This window comes from Pongo pygmaeus, chromosome 8 (genome assembly GCF_028885625.2).
Source record: "Pongo pygmaeus isolate AG05252 chromosome 8, NHGRI_mPonPyg2-v2.0_pri, whole genome shotgun sequence".
NCBI classification, from domain to species: Eukaryota; Metazoa; Chordata; class Mammalia; order Primates; family Hominidae; genus Pongo; species Pongo pygmaeus.
In genome coordinates, this window is record NC_072381.2 from 59814318 (window position 1) to 59835697 (window position 21380).

Consider the following 21380-nt stretch of genomic DNA (forward strand, 5'->3'; position numbering starts at 1 on the left):
ATCTGAAAGTGTCATCCAGGGCTATGCCCAACGCTGAGCATTACAGACACTTGGAAAAACACAGATTCGGGGAGGTTACTGGAGCATAAAGGTGAACCTCAAATGACACAATAAAAGCAGAATCAGGCTTGTAACCTTCAGCAATCTCCCTTCTACCTCAGCTGTAGTAAATCAAAGCTGCTTTGTTTTGACTATGGTATGACAAACCATTTGAGGTGAAATAATTGCAATTCACATGGGACATTTGTCTAAGTTGGCCTCACTGAGCGTATTAACATAGAGAAAGGCTGAGAACAAAAATATTTTGGAGCCATTTGGAGCTCTAAAAACAAACATACTGACCAAATCAAGCCAAAAATGCCCGAATTAAAATATTTTAAAATTTAAATAAATCTAGAACTAAATTTAATTAAATCAATTTGTTAAGAAATTTTTTAAAAATTCCATTAGAGTGAGAGCAATTATTCTTTCCTTCAACAAATATTTATTGAGCCTCTCCTTCTAGCAGACTTTCGTTTCTCAATTATTCAACCAGATGGGGCTGCATGCCTGCTTGTGGTCTGGTTATTATTATACAGAGCATCTCCTTTCACTCTCAAAGGGGTCATCATTAGGTTGACAATGATATGATCACATTCCTCTTCATCCAATATATTGCATCATTCATTCTGACATTTTGTGTGTATGTTTTGTTTTGTTTTGAGCATATCAGGTTTATCCCAGGCTTAAGGTCTTTTCCACGGATGTTTTCTCCCTATGGAATGCTCCTTCCCTGAAGACTTTTCTTTCTTGTTATTCAGATCTCAGTTTAAATATTTCTTTTCTAGTGAAACTCAGAATAAAGTAGCAATCGAATCATTCTCTACTGAATTACCTTATCACTGTCTGATAAGTTTATTCAGTAATTTCCATATTTATTTTCAGTCTATCACTCTCTAACCCAACACATGTACAAAAAGAGGTAAAGCATCTCACTACTTAGAACAGTGGTTGGGGTTTCATAAACTCTCCAGTACATAGAAAGATTGAAGTATCTTTGCAGATTTTCATCAGATAATCTCTTCCTGAAGAGGACTATCATTTTTTGCTCATTTTATGTGACTATAAACATAAGTCTAAGACACATTTTTCATACTCCAGAGCAAATCCTGTGCATCACAAACTTTTCATGTAATGAAGGCTATTTTCAGCTCCGGATGCCATTGTTTCTGTTTAAGAAGAGAGGAAAACAGATTTTTTTGTTTTGTTTTGTTTTCTTTTTGGAATAGTTTGGACTGTTATTAAAATCAACCTGTTAGGAAAGGATTTTTGAGCCCAGAAAACTTCACCTAGATAAAAATAACCAAAATACTTTCCCCGGGTAAAGCAACTTACAAGTGTTTTTGTATTAATGACCTTTGTTCAGAAGAGTCAATGAAATATGCAGCTTTTTTCCAAAAAAGAATAAAAAAAAGAACAGTGCTTGGTTCACAGCAAGTGTTGAATGAATGACTGAATGAATATATTCCTGAAAACCTTCTCTCCAACAAGGTCCAGTTTGTTTCACTGTTAGGTATCATTATTGCATTCTGGACATTTACTTCCTGGTACTTTGTACCACTTTTAAATTAAGTAGTAACTAGTGTTAGTTATCATCTGTATAAGTTCCATGAGGACAGGATCCATATATTTCTTTCTCCACTCTGAAAAGAAGTATTTGTACTTACTTGTGAAATGTACTACTTGTATATTTTATGTGCACAATCAAATAAATCAGTCGATTGCAGTTAGCGTATACTACGAACTACATACACTGGGCACATTAAGGAGAATATATTATCTGACTGGAAAGTTTAATTTGAATATGTTAAGATAAGCATAGATTTATCCTTGAGAATTATTTTACATTAGTATGTAAAACCGGGAAAGGATTTGCCTGCCATTGGAAGCTGTTGGAATAAAGTTATTCATGACTGACCCCAAACATAATTAGTCAGAATGTTTTCTGTAGCCATGCTTTCTGTCAAAGAGAAGAGAGTTCTGTAGAAAAGAATAAACAGACACTGAAGAGCAGCTGCTGAAGTCCAGAATGATGGATAAGAGCTCACAGGAGTAAAAATGAGTTCCCAGGTACCAGTCTGCTTGGATTATATCCCATATCTGGAGAGAACTTTGGCCTGAGATCTGATCCACCATCTGCTTTCTTAGAGGAGTTACAGGAAGATGGAAAACAAATGGTACGTTTTCAGTTTAGAAACAAAAAAGATGTCTACAGAGCGAGTTCTGAGACTGTAAATCAGGAAGATGCTGGGTGCAACTGCAAGGTGCAAGAACACATGTATGAAATATTGGTCAATATGAGCCAGTGGAAGATGCTGGCATCACTGAGGGACAACATGGTTTACAAGGAACAAGTAAAGCTGCTCCTTTCCTTGTTTGATTGAGACATTAAACAGGGAGATTAGAAAAATGTGAAGTAGATGGTGTACCTAGGCCTATCATTAGGTCCTTAAGGACAAAAGTAAAGTAAAATATGTGTCAGAGTTTTTCCTGTGCAAGAAAACCTGTTGTTGTTTGTATGTGGATTAATCAATTGATTTACAGTGGAATGGTTTTCTCCTTCTTAGCAGATAATCCTGTTTCCTAATATTTCCCAAATTTCTTTTGGTTGAAAGAACTCTCCCTATCTCTGAGGAAACTCCCCACCCCAGCGGAAGCCAGGGGACTCAAATTCTTCCCCTCCCTTATCCTGATGCAGCCTGAAGTGAAGCTATGGCCTAAGCTTCAGCTAGAAATAGGATTTAGCATCTAGCCTGAAAAATGACAGCAGTAATATCAATCTAGATGATTTTTTGGGCAGAGAGGCTGAGATAAAATGAGATCCAGTGTTCAAAAGAAATATTAGATGTCCAACAAATGGTAGATCCTTTTGAGGTTGATTGTTTGAGAAGAGTATACAAATTACTATGAGATTACTGTAGGAAGCAAGTAACTCCATTGAAGGAAAATGGTAGTGACTACAAAGGCAGTATAGTAAACTTTGTGTGTTTGGAACAAGGAAGGATGGATATGTCTGGCTACAGGGTCTATTTCAGTTCACCATGTAAACAGGAGCCTTGTTTACTGATAATACTACAATGGTTGCTGTGAATCATGTTTGTTATGAAGGGAACAGGAAAAAAACTCAGACTACCTGAGACTCTCCCGAGATACATCTCCTCTCCCCACTCTTGACCACTATCCCAGGTATAATTCTTTTCTAAGCAGCTCAGAGATGTCATTTTTTTCTTTTCACAAGGCACAAAGAAGACGTCAGTGTTCAGCATCTTTCATCTTGCTGATTTATCTAGATCTTGAGCCACTCAATCTCAAAACAATTAAAAGCATAGTAGTCCATGGCTATACACATGCTGGTGTCTTTCTGCTCATGCTCCTTACATATTAGTAATGTCTGGTACCATGATATTAAACACCAGTAATGAGTTACCCCTCATAATGTTACAATTTTTTAAGTTTAAGTAGTATATATTTGCTTTAGATAATGAAACACCCCACAAAATAGAAAGATCAAGGGATGTTAGGAGTCAAATAAAGCTACATAGGAGAACAGGATTGGTCTCTGGATCTCAAGGTAAAACTAATAAAATTGGGTTGAGGCTTGTCATTTGGAAACGATAGTAAGTTTTCTTTCCTGGCTATGAAAAAAATAAGAGAGTTAGTTGGGTTGCCATTTCCAGGAGCAAAGCAATCTTTATCTGCTTTTTTTTTTTCTTTTCTCCCCTTTCTCTGTTATTTTAATTTTCTCTCATTATGTAGCCTGGCTTCTTCTGCTTCATTAACTCGTGTTTCATCATAGCTATCTTTAAGTGTAACAATCAACTCCTAAGTATATATGACTAATCACTAGTGAGACAGAAATGAGTTCATAAAACCCAAATACAAATTTTGGGGGATATGGAAGACAACTAAAGAAGGCTATGCTCTCCTTTTATATATTTTAATATATTTAATAAAACCCCAATAATTAAGAGTATTATAATGATGTACAAATATATGGATCCATAGAACAGAATAGAAATAGAACCAAATAAATACGAAATATTTCATTATGTATCTTTTCATTCATTTATAAGAATATGACATTATTAATACATAAATATGATTTAATGCTGACAAATATGCTGCTAATAATATTACTAATTAAATGATCTTGGGAATCTGTGTAATGATCTAGGAAAAAAGAAAGCTGGATTCATTTCAAGATTTAAGGAAAAAATACTGAGATAATTCCATTCCTAAAATTTTTAGATAGAAATATTAGTGAATAAATTTGGAGTGAGAAGGAACTTTTCTTTTTTTTGAGTTGGAGTCTCACTCTTTGGCCAGGCTGGAGTGCAGAGGCATGATCTTGGCTCACTGCAACCTCTGACTCCCTGGTTTATGCAATTCTCCTGCCTCAACCTCCCAAGGAACTAGGATTACATGCATGTGCCACCATACCCAGGTAATTTTTGTATTTTTAGTAGAGATGGGGTTTCACCATGTTGGCCAGGATGGTCTCAATCTCCTAACTTCATGATCTGCCCACCTCAGTCCCCAAAGTGCTGGGATTACAGGTGTGAGCCACCGCTCCTGGTGGAACTTTTTAAAGGTAGTAAACAAAACCCAATAGCCACAATGGTAAAAAGTGAATTATTTTAATAAAAGAATAAAAGAAAGAAAGAAATGAGGAAGGAAAAACAAAGAAATGAAGAGAGGAAAGAAAGAAGGAGGGAGGGAGAAAAGAGAAATGCATGGAAAAAAAGAAAGGAAAAGGAAGTTTCCTGTTTTGCCTGAACTATCATAATCAAAGACAAAATGCAAAGATCAAAAGAAAAAAACTACTTCAATCTCATGTCATAATCAAAGGCCTCATTTCCCTTAAATAAAAATAGCTCCTACAAATCAATAAGAAAATCACCAATAACTGAATTACACACTGGGGAGGAATATTAAGAGTCTTCACAAGAAAGAAAAAAAAAAAAGTTAAAATATAAAAAGATGTTTTCATGTCACTCATCATTAAAAAAATTAAATTTAAAAATGAATGAGTTAGTACTCTTCACTTCTAAGATTAAACAAAGACAAACATAGTTTCATAAAACAAACCGTCATGTCAAAGAGACTTTGGAAAACAAAGGATTTAAGATTTTAAATTGGTACCATTCTAGTAGTATGACAATGAGGAGAACCCAAAGGTCTGTAAAGGTACATACATTTCACCCAAATTTTCCACTTTAGAAATTTATTCTATATACTACATAAAGTAGCATAATTTAAACAGCAAATAAACTAAATGCAAATTCACAGATGGGTTGTTACATCATTTTCTGAGTCCCTTTGGATTGCTGTAACAAAATACCATAAACTGGGTCGTTTATAAATAACAGAAATCTATTTATTATGGTTGTAAAGGCTGGGAAGTCCAAGATCAAAGTGCTGGCAGGTAAAAGGCCCTTGCACTTATACTGCATCTTCCTGCTGTGTCCTCACATTGTGGAAGAAGCAAGGCAGCTCTTGAGCCTCTTTTAAGTTCATTAATCCCATTCATGAGGACTTCACTCTGATGTTCTAATCTACCTCCTAATGTCATCACATTGGTAATTATGTTTCAACATATGAATTTTTGGTGGGAACATTAACATTCAGACCATAGCAATCATATTATGCTATATGCAATGAATGGAATTGTATACAATTATAAAAAGAATTAGAATGTTCTGTATGAACTGAAATAAAATGATCTTGAAGATAATTTTAGATGAAAAAGCTAGATCATTGCTAGATGAAAAAGCAAGATGTGGAACAGTGTGTATTACTACCTGTTATTTATATAAAAAGAGATAAGGGGATTTTTTGTTCATTTTACTTATACATTTATACAGTAGCTTTACAAAGAATTAATGTAGATTTACAGGAGATTTACAAGGAATTAACGGCATTGATTGCCTATCACAGAAGAACTGGGTGAATGGGGGATAAGGGTAGAATATTTTTTATTGTAAACCTCTTTATGCTGTTTGATACTGAACCATGTGAATGTATTACTATCCTAAAAATTAAATTCAATTAAAATAGGATTTTAAAATAAAATAAAATATACTGTTACTATATTAATTATCCATAATTCTTAGCAAAGTCATAGACATTGGGTGAATGAATACTAAATAAATTTTAAAGTAGGTGTCCTAAAACCACATTTAAAATGGGAGCCAGTAAAACATGTTACCTTAAACAAGTCTCTCTTTCACTCATTCAATCAAAATTACTTGAGTGCCTGATGTAATGGAAGCATGAAAGGCACTTGAGATGTAGTGGCAACCAAATCCAGCATGGTCTTTGTCCTCAACAAGCTGGTGATTAAGTTCCATAATTAGATACACAAGAAACAAACAAACAAACAAAAGCTAAGAAAAACATTTAAGACATAGTCTGAGGATTGTATTTGGAACTATAGCAATAGATATTTAAGGAACAATTCCATTTTACAAAAATATTCTATGGTAGGTCATGCTATTATCTCTCAGTTTAGTTCTCCTTATATCTTACAATAAGTCTTGATGATGTTCTTCATCTAGGGTTTCCTTTTCTAGTCTTATTACATAGTTCAAAAATGAGGATACTAATAGCTACTTTATCTTGTAAAGAGTTAAATGACAGAACTTTTGTGCATGTACCTGGCAAGGTTTCTTGCATGAACTAGAATAAGTTGTTAATAAATGTTACTTGTAGCTGAATCGGCTTACACTATAGGGATGTGTTTTTGATTTACAAATTCCCCGTTGCTCACTCTTAATTAAGGAACACCACTTACAGATTATCCACAAAACACTCCTATTGGGTCTGGAATGTGTTCCTGGACAACTAAAGTGGGTTATGCCCAATATTTAAAAATGTCCTGCAGGTATAATCACAGAGCTTTTCTGTGAAGAGAAGAAATCAGGAAAAACTGAAAATTTGATAACCTCATCATGGTTTAAAGCACAGTGGGAATCTAATGTTTATCTGCCAGATCAATTCCACTTTAATTCTCAAGCAAAACTTCCCTGAAGGGATTGACTTTTCAAGATTCCCAAGAAAATGGAGACAGTGGAGACACCAACTGTCTCCACTGGTTCTAAAAAATTTATCCACATATCAAACAAATCATCAAAAATTCATTTTAATTGTTCACAGTTTTGTCAAGTGTGTATCATGTACAAGAATTAGGTTATGTACCTTGGACTGCTTTGCTTAATGCAGTGATGTTACCCCAAACTGTACTAATAATGCATCTATCTTTTGACATATTTCAAGTTACATTTTTAATTATACCTCTTGTCATGAAACTTAATGGAGATATTAATTTCAATAAATGATGGAGAATGTTTTGCTCTTGACCCCTCATGAAAAAATAAAGTAAAATAAATATTAAAAAGTTTCCTATTGCAAGAAAATTTGGTTGGCCCATATCAAAAGGCCCTTTGATGGCTAAAATGTAGACTCAGCAGATTTGATTTCAAATTCTTACAAATTGATTATATTTGTAGGTTAATTAATTTATCTGAATGTCTGTTGCCTCAACCATAAAATTACTATAACTCAGAAATAATAAATAAGGATGTGTAGACAGAGGCCTAGCACAAAATTTGGCACACAGTTAAGTCCTCATTCCATGAAAAACTCTGTTGGAACTTGAAATATGGGCCTAAGGGGACCTAAGGAGATGTTTCTCTTAAGAGAAAATTCAGAACCCTGTGTCTCTGATTACCGTCAACAATGTAGTCAGTTTTTTCTGCTTCTCTCTGTTCACGTTCTTAATCCACATTATGAGATATTATTTATAATTCATGTGTCCAATTTTTTAAAACTATATTAAAAACTGAAACGCTGGTAGTACCAAATTAGAAATAAAGATGATAATAGCTCAAACCATTCCATTTCATGTCAGTCACACATTGGTGAAATTGCTCTATCATATTCTATGAAAATAGCTCTCAGGAAAAGGAGGATCGTGGGCGTATGACTTGGTACAGCACTGTGTTGGTTGTCTCCTAACATCAATGTCATGTAAAACACCATCAAAACAACCAGGTAATTCTACTATTTATCTTCAAAACGTAGCTCTTGGGCATAGAATGTAAATAAATAGATTCATTTAGGAAAGTCTAATTAACAGAGTTGAAAATGATTATGGTTTTTTTCTGAGTTTTGCAGAAAGTGGTTGTGTCTGTCTAGTGATACATGTGATGTTATTAGATGTGATTGAAATTTATCCAAAGTGGACTATGAGAAAGAAGCACAGAAAGCTATGGATGGCAGAATGAAAGTAATCTCTAATGTGCTGGACCCTTTTGATTGAGGGCTAATTGGGTTTTGTGGTTATTGTTTCTTTGCTTTTAATCTTCAGGTAGTCTTGGCCCCATTTTCCATCCTTTTTTTTTTTTTTTTTCAATGCTTCCTTCTAGTTACTCAAAAGTGAACCCTTTGGAAACTTCTAGTTAAAAAGGCCATTGGAATACTCACAAAAGACTGTCCACACATATGCTTTCCATGAAAAAAATTTATGAATATGGGATGTGGAGGGGGAGCTACATCAATGGATAAATCTCAGAAGGAGGCACCATCCTTACATACAAGTGACAGGCCAAATACAGTGAAGGTAGAAATATACTACAAAAACTTGTATATAAAATTAAACTGTAAGGAGAGTTGAGCAGAATCAGGCTCCAAACACCTTATAGGAGTGATAAGAACCCTATTAAGATTGCTCAAATGGAGAGGATGAGGGAGGGCAAAGGTAGCAGAGGGTAGGGAGAGTGGTGAAACTTAGGCATCTGTCCTGGGCTTTACACCTTCCTGAGCAGGTAGCCATGGCCACGAGACACCTACCTTACACCAACCTCAGCTGTAGGTGCCCTATAAGCAGAGACCAGAAACACTGCTAGGATTTTCTCTCTGGGGAGTCATGGTATGAGCAGAGTGGAGGTCTCAAAACAGCAAATTTCTGCTTACCAGATGAACACAGAGCACCACCTCAGGGCATGTCTCAGCAAGGTGGCTTTCAGTAAAGCCTTCCCTACTCCGACTGCAACTGAAGTTGCAACTGTCAAGATAAAACTAAATAAAACCCTCCTCTCTCCAAGCCTGCAAGTTTTACACAGGAACCCATATTACAATTTGTTAGAAGACACCGCAAATCCTAATACAGCAGAACAGTACGAAAAGTTGCATCAAAAATAATTATGCTCAAAGGAAGAGAAGCAATGTGAGGAATCATAATTATAACTCTATGGGAAAGCGATTCTCTCAATGTTTGTAACTGCTTCTTCATGTTCTATTTTTTTAGACTGTATACCCAATGGGTTTAAAATTTCAGTGCTTCCATTGACTAAGTGTATCCTTGGGCAAATTATTTTATTTATTTTATTATTTATTTATGTATTTATTTATTTACTTTATTTTTCTCAGTTTCCACACATTAAAGTGGGAATTGATTTAATCTACCTCACAACACTGTGTGAGGATTATTTGTTAAAAGCTTAGATCATTCCCTGGCAGTAATCATCAAAAAAGCATTTGTCGTTATTGTCATTCTTTTAATATTTGTTAAATTTAAAATAATAATTAAAAATAAATAATAATATATTATATACAATACAAATGTGTTGCAGAAAATTGGGATACACACAAAAGATATTGAAAAAATTGTGCGATCCTACCATATTTTGCAATACATTGCCTTCAAGTTTTTTTTAAGCCTATATAGTTAAGTATATACATGTTTATGTTACAAATTTGGGTGAGTGTATAGTTTTACCTCATATTTTTTATTCCAGTGTAATTATTCATAGCTCTGCTTTTCACTTTCCAAATATCCTAGTTTAGATGATAAGTTATATGGTCACCCTAGTCATATCATAAATATTCTTTTGAATCCTATATTGTATGTAATATCATATATTGGTTGTTTTTCAAAGCATATTATTCTAAAATGCATATGTAATCAAGTTCAAATCAATATATGGTTGAATCATATTTAACCAATTATACATTTTTAAATTGAGGAAATAATATTACCAAATGTAAACTACAATTCTCTTAAAACTAAATACTCTCATGGTGTTACCCCTATCTGCAGAGTAGAAAGTCCACAGACAGCACCAAATATGTGTAATTATAGATTATATAATTAATTTATATTTATAAAGCATCAAGAAATTTCAGACTATTCAATAAATTCTGTTGCAAAAATTAAATGTATTTTTAAACATATTACTCTTAATATAAAACTACATACTAACATAAATTTCAGATAGAAATATAATAAAATTGAATAGCTTAATTACTATTAATTCATTTCATTCTTAGGCTAAGGACAGCAGTAGCCCATAAGAACTACTTTTTAAAAAATAACTAATAGATTTGACTCTTTAAAAGACAAAACTTTTGTATGCTTCAAAAAATATCATAAATAATAAATCAAAGAACAATCTGGAAAAATTATATGATAGTGAATAGTTTATTATCCTTAAAATAGCAAACTCCTTCAAATAAGATTGAAATATTATAGTATTTCAAAGTGAGCAAAGGAAAATAATTAAAAAGTCACAAAGGTACAAATGAAACTGACCAATATACAAGTGAAAAAAGGATTCAATATTGCTGGCAATCAAGGTGCCATATAAAATATTAGTGGTATATAATTTTCCCTGTACAAGTAGCAATTAAAACAATACTATCCAGTGTTGGTAAAGAAAAAAGTAAAATCAATTTTACTTTTCACTCATGGAAATGTAAACGGATATAATCTTTCTGGAGGAAAAGTTATCAAAATATATCAAAATCTAGGAATTTATCCTCAAGAAATCATTTGGACATCAAGGTACAGAGACTTATGCATAATGGTTGTTAATCACCATAAGCAGGCAAAATTGGAAACCCACTAAACAGCCCTTCATAGATGACTGGTAAAATAATTTATGTTAAATCCTTGTAATGTATAACCTTTAAAAGAATAGTTTAAAAGAATATAAAATTAAAATTCTGTGGGAAAAAGCTCACAATATATTCAGTGGGAAGTAGAAGTTACAAAATACAGATAGTATAATCCTGATGGTGTTCCTTTCTTGGTTGTTGTTGTTAATTGAGACAGGGTCTCACTACATCACCCAGGCTGGAGTGCAGTGGCACAATCACAACTCACAGCAGCCTCGGGCTCCTGAGCTCAAGCGATCCTCCAGCTTCAGCCTCCCAAGTAGCTGGGACTACAGGTGCATACCACCATGCCTGGCTATTTTATTTTATTTTTCTAGAAACAAGGTCTTCCTATGCTGCCCAGGCTGATATTCAACTCCTGGGCTCAAGGAGTACTTATACCGTGGCTTCCCGAAGTGCTGAGATTACAAGCGTGAGCACCCAGCCAATCCTAATTTTGTAAGGGAAATGAGTATATTGTGTAATAAGATATGAATATTTAATTTCTGGTACCTCATATTTGATTAAGGTGTCAGTATAATGAATAATAGATAATGAAGTGTGAGACAAATCACCACACGCGGAATTTATAAAGGAAATAATTAGATAATCTAGAACCATTCCATAACACCTGATCTCCCTCTCTGACTTTGAAACTATAAAAAGGACAGAGGAGAGATGACAGAGAGGAAGTGTCATCTTTGATCCTGACAGTCTGGTGACAGAGGCTCCTGAATGCCCAGCTCTCCCAGGGCACGATGATACAATGTAGTGAGCATGTCCTGTGGACTAGCTGTAGACCACACAGGAGAACCGAGAACCAGTTGGGAGCTGTCTTCAGACCTGCCGAACAGGCCCCCTGGGAGGGCAGAAGAACATTCCATCTTCCCAGGTAGAGTAGGTAGAGTGGACCCCCAGTGAGCCAGGGCCAACAGGGAAGCTGCAGTTAGCAAGCTGGGCAGATAGACCCAAACACTCTAGCTGAAAGAGGCAAGGGCAGGTGTGCTTCCCTCTGGCCCTATGAGGCCTGCTTTCAACATAATGGTTAAAACCAAATACAAGTCTGGCACAGTGGCTCAAGCCTGTAATCCCAGCACTTTGGGAGATTGAGATGGGAGGATCTCCTGAGGCCAGGAGTTCAAGACCAGCCTGGGCAACATAGCAAGACCCTGTCTTTATAAACATTTTTTTAAAAAAGTAGCCGAGTGTGGTGGCAGGCATTTGTAGTCCCAGCTACCTGGGAGGCTGAGGCAAGAAGATCACTTGAGCCCAGAAAGTTGAGGCTGCAGCGAGCCAAGATCATGCCATTGCACTCCAGCCTGGGTGACAGAGCAAGACCCTGCCTCTAAAAACCAAACAAACAAATAAAAATGAATACCTATGTATGCCACAGAAAAAGTAGCAAATATTTGGAGTAGTATGCACAAATCGATTATCAGTGGTTATCTCTGAATCATGTACCCATAGGAAATTTTTCCTTTCTTGTAAATAAAATTATTTTCCTAGTATCTAGAAATCATGTGTTTGCATACATGATTGGTAAAAGATTGGTGTCTATATAATTTGAAAGGAAAGACTTGAAGATATTAGCAATCAAATATATAAAAATATACAACCTGACAGAATTAACGGGTTTTGTGAGATTCATGGTGACAAGGTCAAAATCAGATAATTTTCTGTTTCTCCTTCTCATGGCAAGCCAGAAAAACAGTAATAAGAGTGACAGATTTTACATATAAATCCATTCTGCTAACAATGTTTTTATGGCTCCTGGAAGGCAGAGTAGCTTAGCAGACTTAAGTATTCCCAGCAGATGCCCGTCTGGAAGACATACTCTTTCATCTGTATGGATTAATAGACCAGAGGAAAGTGATAATTAGTTTCTGCTTTGTGTCCTCAAGAATCTGTTTTTTCTCTATCTAATTTATTCATGGAAATGTCTTTCCCAGGACCAAGTTGCACCCCTCCACAGAAGGCCCCTCACACTCTAGCATAAATGATACCAGTGAAGTTGGGCAGTGTGCAGCTTGTATAACAGTTCACAGATACACATCCTGTGTGAATAGTTCACTGCAATCTTCTCTCCTAGAGAAATCCTTTCCTGAGTAACCCCAGATCTCTCCTTCCACTTTATGTGAACTTTTATTGCCCCTCCATTTTTATATTTCCTTAGCAATCATGTCTTTCGTGTGTCCTTATTTGTACTTCTTCATGCATTTTTATTTCCTCAGTACAACTGGAGATATTTGAGGCCAGGTAATAGGCTGCATGCTTTTTAATCTCTGGTAGCACCTGTCTCAGTGCCTTGTACAATGTGTAGTAATCAAGGTGACAGTTGAAACAACAAAAATAATAATGATGATAATAGATAATATTTATTGAGCTCTCACAATGTCCCAAGCACAACATGCTCTGAATGGAGTATTTTATTTCATCCTAGCAACAGCTATATATGTTACAGATTAGAATATCTTAATTTATAGAGAAGAAAGCCCAGGTTTATTAATGTTATGCAGCTTGTCCAATGTCAAACTATTAATAAGATTTTGAATGAGTGAAGGAAGAAAACATTTCAATATCTTGCAGACATTACGCCCTTTGTAGTCTGTAATTCAATGTCAATAAACACAGTTAACTACACTGAGTTTACTGATGGTAGATGCTATGGTCTGAAAGTTAGTTACGTGGAAACCTAATCCTTAATGTGGTGCTAGTAAGAGGCAGTGCCTTTGGGAGGTGATAGATCAGGAAGAAGAAATCCTCATGAATAGGATTCAAGCCCTTCCAAAAGATGCGCAGAGAGTTGTGTCATGGCTTCCAATGTAAGGACACAGAGAATGCACCCTCTATCAGAAAATTGCCCACAGCAGACACTGAACCTGCCAGCACTTTGATCTTGACTTCCTAGCATTCACAACAATGAGAAATAAATTTCTGTTGTTTATAAGCCACCCAGTTAATGGCATTTTTTCATAGCATCCCAAATGGATTAAGACAATAGGATCTGTGATTATTATTATTTGGATCCAAAGCATGGTATATGTTACATATGCTTAATTATCTGGGGAAATGAATGAATGAGTGAAGAAGTCCACTAGTTTGGTGGTGCACTGAACTCCCCTTCTGAATGGCTTGCAAGACAGCCTGCTCTATTGAGGGCCATCACTTTCTTTAAGCTGGATGCCCATGGAATTGTTCTACAGATAAAGAAACCAAGGTCCAAATAAACTGTGATTTGCCAAAGGCCACGCCACAAAGATCAGGTAGTCACAGAATTAGAACCAAAACCCTTTGACTTCCAATTCAGAGCACCTTCTGTTTCACCCTTTCACCTGACTGTTGACACACAGAACACATGTCCCTATATATTAAATACCATTGAGAAAGGCAAGAGTGCAGAACATGCGTCTTTTGGGGGAAAACTTTCTGTTAATAATCTTCAGGAAAATCTCCTTGTGTCTGCTTAGCAAATGCCTACCCAGGCTCCTGGCCCTACATTGGCATTCCCAGGCTGTTCTCAATTATTTTTTCCTTCACTGTGACACATATGACAAAGGGGCACCACTTTGCTCTGAGCCTGATGGTCTAGGCACTGGGAGTGACAATCCCTGGGAACATGAGGAAGCAGACCAAGCTTGGGCATGATTTGGTTGTCTCTGCAGGCCATTTGGAAGTGGGGCTGTGTTTATAAATTTATTTTCCTACGTGATGCCCTCTCTGGTGCTAGAACCACCCTCTACAGAAGATTGTTTTTTTCTTTCCTTTAAGGACTTGTGAAGTGGTTCTTCCTGGAAAACTGAGGCACACAAACCCAGTTTGGGCTGATGGGAAGTCTAAACCCATATCATCTTTTTCACTAGTCTTCCTCTGAATCACATACAGACCAGGCCCCTAGCATCTTTCCAGGTGCTGTGAGAACAGAGCCTGTTTCTAAGATGCAAAGAAACAAAGTGCGAATCTAAGTCAGCACGTATGAACACATGATGGAAGTGATGCTCCTGCCTTCCACGGAGGGGCTAGATGACTCCAAGTGTTTAAGCTGTATACACTGCATGCCAGAGCTTGAGCCTGCAGACTCAAGCCTGCCATCACAGCCAGGAACACGCTAAGTACTGGATTCTGACAGGGAGAGAAAGGCACAGGGTGGGGTAGAAACGGCTGCCTCCAGCTGTGTGTGAGGAGGCGTGCCCTTGCTTCCAATGGGCATCTTCTCTACCCCACTGCATTCTTTGATTCTGTTCTGAGTCTGTTCTCTGCAGCATCTCCCACGCTTCCATTGGCTGGTGATTATGTCAGGATCTTGATGGGAACTCAGCTTGGCATGTGCTCATGAGAGGGGAGATGGAGAAAAACCTTGGCTGGCTCATAGTTCTGACTGACACATAGTTCAGCTCCATCTAACTGTGCTTCAAGGCTGAGGATGGTAACTACCCTGGGTGGGAATGGGTAGTAAGGAAGGAAAACCAGGGCAGGAGTCTACAAGTCAGTTTCCGGGAAGCTTACTGCTGCTATCCCTCAGTGGGCTGGCAGCATAGGAGGCAGGGGGCAGAAATATGCCCTTCAAGAATGCCACAGTAGCTGATGCTGGCTCCTTCACAGAAGGTCACTTCCTCTTGACGCTGACCAAAGTCTGAGTCACTCACTACGTTCCTCCTGAACCCCTGCTTGCTATTCAGCCTCATGATCTGAATGCGACTTGTGGTACATTGAATCCATAGGAGGGTTTGATTAATCTGACAGATTGGTGCATCAGATATATTTACAAAAACTGTCACTGAAGCACTTTATAAGACTGATCCTCATAGGTAAATATGTTCCTGAATGGAGTTAGCTATAGGTTCTTGGGATTGAAAAGAGAGCAGAGGGGATGAGTTTTTGAAATAGTCTGAGGACCCAGCTCTGAACCACTGCTAAGACACTCAAGCCATTAAGGCTCTCACAGTGCCATCCTTGCACCATTTTCCTAAACGTAGGTCATTTAAGATTTTATTTTTAAAATTTAATGTAAAAGATACACATTTCTGACCAACTTTGCATTGCCTGGGAGAGAATAAAAGAGCAGCGGTTTCTCACCCCCTGCTAATAGGGATTTCACTCAGCAAAAGTATGCACTGGACAGACGAGAGAGAGGGAGGAAGGAAGGAAGACAGAATGGAGAGAAGAGAGGAGACAGAAGAGAAAAAAAATGGAGGGAGGGAGTTGAGTGGAAGCTTATTTCCTGAGCATACAGTCATTCCGAAGATATCATGAGCAGCAAATTAAACAATCCTTCAGCAAGAATTTTGACAAGGAAATTTCATTAGGGATTTAAATCTCCATGGAAGCTCAAGTTGCTGCATTAAGATATGAAAATTGTGCAAATATTGTTCCTTAGAATAATGTTTGCCGCAGGTCATTGAGTTTCAGTCAGTGGAATTTAGAGTGATAAATGTCCTGTTGAAAATAACTAGAGAAGGGAGGGCTCTAGTGGAGGGAGGAAAGCACCCTGCAATTGGGAGCTCAGGTCCTGGAGTCATTTGGAATGGAAGTTAAACTCTAGCATTAACTAGCTGTATGACCTTGAGCAAGTTTACTTAGCTTCCCTGAGGTCTAATTTCCTCATCTATAAAATGTGGGCAATTGTCAGCACTCTCCTTACTAAACTGTGATTGTGAGGGTTTAATAAAATAATCCATGTAAAGCCTTTGGCACAGTGCCTGGCACATGTATCATTTAAACGCATATTAGTAACAATTATAGTGAGGAATAAGGGAAGTGGGCTGACATTATCTGGCATTGACTCTGTCCATCTATACGATAACAATAATGCTTATAGGTATTATTGTTACCATTGCTCAAGTGAAAACCTGAGGCCTGGGAGCCAAATCAAATCTGCTAACGTCAGAAAAGGGTAAATGTTACACCAAATTCATCCCCATGTTTATATATCCACATGTTTTTCCCCCTCACTAATCTGCGGGGTCCTCAGAGCCTAAATCCTGTTTGCACACCTTTGTATTAACAGAGCCTGACCGATTAGGTGGCACTTGATGGATGCTCAGAAAATACTGATGAAATGAATTAATGATTACCTGAAGAAATGCACGTGTGCATGGATGAATGCAAGACATAATGCTTTTCCATTTAAGCTGTGTCTCAAGGACTCATCCATGGGCTCTCCGTGCTTATTCTTTCTTTTTAAATTTCAAGGAATTCTGGCATTTTGACTCACATAATGATATACCACTTTACAGAAAACTGGAGAAATAGAAAAACAATTTCATAAAATTCCACGTCCTTACAACATTTTAGTGTATTTCTTTTCTACATTTGAGCCAAAGTATGTTCCTTTTGCAATTTTATATAAAAATAATTTTCTATCTTGCAATTTCACTTCACAGAAACATTTTAGAGAGATATGGGTTTGGTTTTGTTTTGTTTTGTTTTGTTTTTTGAGACAGAGTCTTGCTCTGTCACCCAGGCTGGAGTACAGTGGCGTGATCTTGGCTCACCTCAACCTTGCCTCCTGGATTCAAGTGATTCTCCTGTCTCAGCCTCCAGAGGTAGCTGAGATTACAGGCACCTGCCACCATACCAGGCTAATTTTTGTATTTTTAGTAGAGACAGGGTTTCACCATGTTGGCCAGGCTGGTCTCAAACTCCTGACCTCAAGCATTTCTGCCTCCCAAAGTGCTGGGTTTATAGGCATGAACCACCATGCCTGGCTCACACAGCTGTAATTTTAATAGCAATTTAATAGAAATTGAAATAGGTTTTCAGGGACAGTGACTGTAACCATGGGACCATTTTGTTCTGTGAGGAGAGAATAGTCATTATGGTGACCCCATCCTCCACTCTTGCAGTGATGAACTATGATATCTAAATGGATGGTAAAATTTGATTAGATTGTTTAAAGAGATTTTTTACCCACTTTGTACCATATGCAAGGCCTTGCCCTTTGTAACCTGTACTGAATAGCTATTCCACAGCCATATATGAAAAGAAAGCAAAAAAGGAAAGAAGGGAGGGAGGGAGGAAGGAAGGAAGAAAGGAAAGAAAGAAGGAAGGAAGAGAGGAAGGGAGGAAGGGAGGAAAGGGGGAAAGGGAAAAAGGGAAGAAGGGAAAGAGGGAGGAAGGGAAGAAGTATTAAAGGAGACAAAATAATGAAGAAAGGGAAACAAATAGGAAAAAAGAAGGGATAAAAGCAGAAAAAAGAGAGAAAGAAAAACAAAGAAAAACTAGGTACATTAGGAAAAGTGGGGAAAAAAGAGAGAGAAAGAAAAAGAAAGAAATCAGCAAGCCCATTATTTTATGCAAGTTTCCTAATATGCCAAATATATGTCTCACACCATAACCATGAATACCCTTTCAGATGCCACCTTAGCAAGTGGCCCAAATCACTTGATAAATAAGATACCAAAAATTCCAGTAATACCATCCTCTCTGGGTAATTCCTAGAGAACTGTGCCTCACATTTCAGGAAATAGAGATATCCCTGTGGCAACCTTCACTTTTCTCAAGGAAAGCTAAATTTGCAAAGAAAGAGTAGTTACTGTATGGTGAATTGCTTCGTCAAGATAAAATAGAATTAAATTAAATTAAACAAAACCTTTTTCTTTCAAATAACTTTGCATTTACTTGAGTAAATGTAGCTAGAAATTCAGGGGAAAATGAAAATATGAATTTTGAAAAGATGTTGGAAGACGCCTAGACACATTCATTATGCAGCAAAACGCACAGACACAAGCAGGGAGACCTCTGTCCGTAGTCAGTACAAAATATTTTGCTGAAGTCTGTGTTCCGTATGTATGATATTCAGAAAACCATAACTTGGCCTTTACGATTGCAAAATGCCTATCATTATCCTCACTAAACTAAATTGCTGATTCAATGAAAATCCCCTTTTTTTAGTAATGATTCAATTCTAGTAGCTATTGAAAGAACAGAGAATTCTTTAAAGATAAACATTTCACATTTGACTAGATTTGGACATTTAAGCATAAAAGGTTACTTTTACTCATATACAAACAGAAACTAATGACTAGCCATATTTTTTAGTCTGCAAATTGTCTTCTTCCATGAATGGAGAAAAAATAATTTGTCCTTAGGACAGTAATCACTGATATGCAAATAGTGTTGCCAAAAATGGAGTTTTCAAAGTCTGCTTGAAAACTTCTTACATGATTTCGTACACGTTTTCTTACTTTAGTAAGGTATGGTTTAATACTATCATAAATTAACAACCAAAGCATAAGAAGCAGTATAATACTGTAGTTTCCATAACATTATTGCAGGTAAATAATAAGCTCTTTTATTTTTCTAGATCCCTGCTTTTGAAATGAGGTGGTAGGTGGCTGAGCAGAAGGAAAGCTAAGGAGGCCCGGGTTGTTGGGAGTTCCCAGCAGGGGTTGAAGGTGGAATCCGGAAGCCAGGCCTCATCATCAGAGAAGACCTAGACTGAGCCAGCTCTGAGGATGCTTTGAACATCAACATCTGCCACCAGCTTCTGTCCTTGGCAGCTTTCAGAGACACAAGACTGAAATATGGCTTTCAGCTGAGTTAACAACCATTGCTCAGAATAAAAGCTGCCTATATATTGCATTAGAGAGAAGAAAAATGCTTGACCTACTTGGATCCGATAAGATGGAATCAGTTTTCGGCAAAAATTGATCACAACGGACTCCTTGGTAGCCTTCTTTGCACCTGAGAAAAGGGGATAAATGACAAACATACACATGTGGTTGTGAAAGACTTAAGATTTCAACAAGTAAAATAGCCATCAATTACATAAATGTGAGAACAGTACATTCCTGCTTTTGTATTTTTTGATTCAGTCCGTTTCTGACTTCAACAGGCAGATTCTCAATTCTATTTCTTAGCCAAAAAAGGAGAAAACCAACAGTGTAGCTTTGCTTTTATAGTTTGATATGCAATATCTAAGGAGCAAATTGAATAGCATATTAAGATACCTCACAGCAATCTAAATAATGGTTCTCAAAATTATAATTCTGGATGCAGGTGTATTTTTCTTTATGCAACACACTGGTCTCTAAAAGGCATTTAGAAACATATTGCAAGTGCCATTTTCTGATAAAAGATATTTTGAAATATAATTGATCTATTATTGATTTTGGCTACTACTGATTTTGTTTCCATGTGTTTTATTAGCTTGTTCACTGTTAGTCCTACTTTTTTTTTTTTTTTTTTTTTTTACCTCTTAGTTATTCTTCCAAGTCAGTGTCACCTAACCACTTTGCCAGAAATAACAGCATTTTATCTGGCAAGGTCTGAAAGGCATCTCTAAACTCAGATTTTTTCTCTCTCTATTTTTCTCTTTTATATTCAGTAAACATGTGCAAAGTGTCTACTTTCTGCCTGGCATTGTACAAGCCAAGTGTCCTGAGGCGGGCACAATTTGGAGGCAAGGAATTTTACCGGAAGCACCAGCAATGAGGCATGCCCCCTCAGCCCTGCCAGGCCCCTGTCGGGTCTTCACATAGCTCGCTCAGTCAGGGCTGCTTGGCCGCCTCGGACAGCAGTGGATCATCAGCCAGCGGTTCCAGGAACAAATATGGCTACAGCGAGGCCCCAAACGCCTGGCTCTGAACAGCCTTGTTAAGTGGGGAGGTGGCATTTACTGGTCTGCTCGAAGCTTAATCTGTCATGCTCGAGTTCAGCAGGGAAGCATCCATTGTTGCTTATAGGATGAATCTGTCCTACTTAAGAGGAGGAAATAGTGCTGCTGGCATAAAAAACAATCAGATTTAAAAAACAGTTCTCTGCTTGTTAGAAATCTATGAAATTGACAAAAGAATTCAAAGAGGCCGTTCTGCCAAAAGACAGGAGCCATGAGTCGTGAGTTCTTTCCTTAGAATATGCTTTGTTTTCTGAGTGTAATAAGCTATTAAATAAGGTCTATTGCAAGGGGAGAAGCAACATTGAAATGCATCGAGGTAATTTTTCTACCTTTCATTGTGAGCCAAACTGGAATTCAGGTAATCGGGCAGGCTCTCTTCAACACCTTTTTAAGGCTGGCACTCTAGAGTGGATTTGGCAATTTTCCTTGTAGACTGAGAACAAAGACCTCCAATATATGGATATTCCAGATACCCAACATGTTACTGAAATGATTTTTTAAAGCATAAACATATTTTCATGACCTTTTAAAAATTCATTTATTTCACTTGAAATAAAGTAGGCATATCACAATAAGAGTCAGAAAATACTTTCTGTACTTTGTACTGAGGCACATTTGTCATAAAAAAAAATAAATTCTTGTTTTCTGAAAGCTGCCCTAATGCAATTAGCTTGTTCTTATTCAGAATTATCATACCATGGTGCTCTCATTTTCATTTCCCAATAATAATGAGTTATGTCCTGGGTATGTGCTATTGTATGCATTCACTTTTTGAAGATTTTATTTCCAA

General features: G+C 36.9%; 1 protein-coding gene across 8 annotated transcripts in view; it reads right to left on the minus strand.

Annotated features, from left to right (window-relative positions):
• NRG3 (neuregulin 3) overlaps positions 1 to 21380 on the minus strand; it is a 1100020-nt gene that overhangs the window by 226158 nt on the left and 852482 nt on the right. For all 8 annotated transcript variants that reach the window (XM_054435830.1, XM_054435829.1, XM_054435827.1 and 5 more), the window contains one exon: positions 19583 to 19656. In XM_054435830.1, the coding sequence (XP_054291805.1) occupies positions 19583 to 19656 (74 nt within the window). The remainder of the gene's footprint in view (positions 1 to 19582; positions 19657 to 21380) is intronic.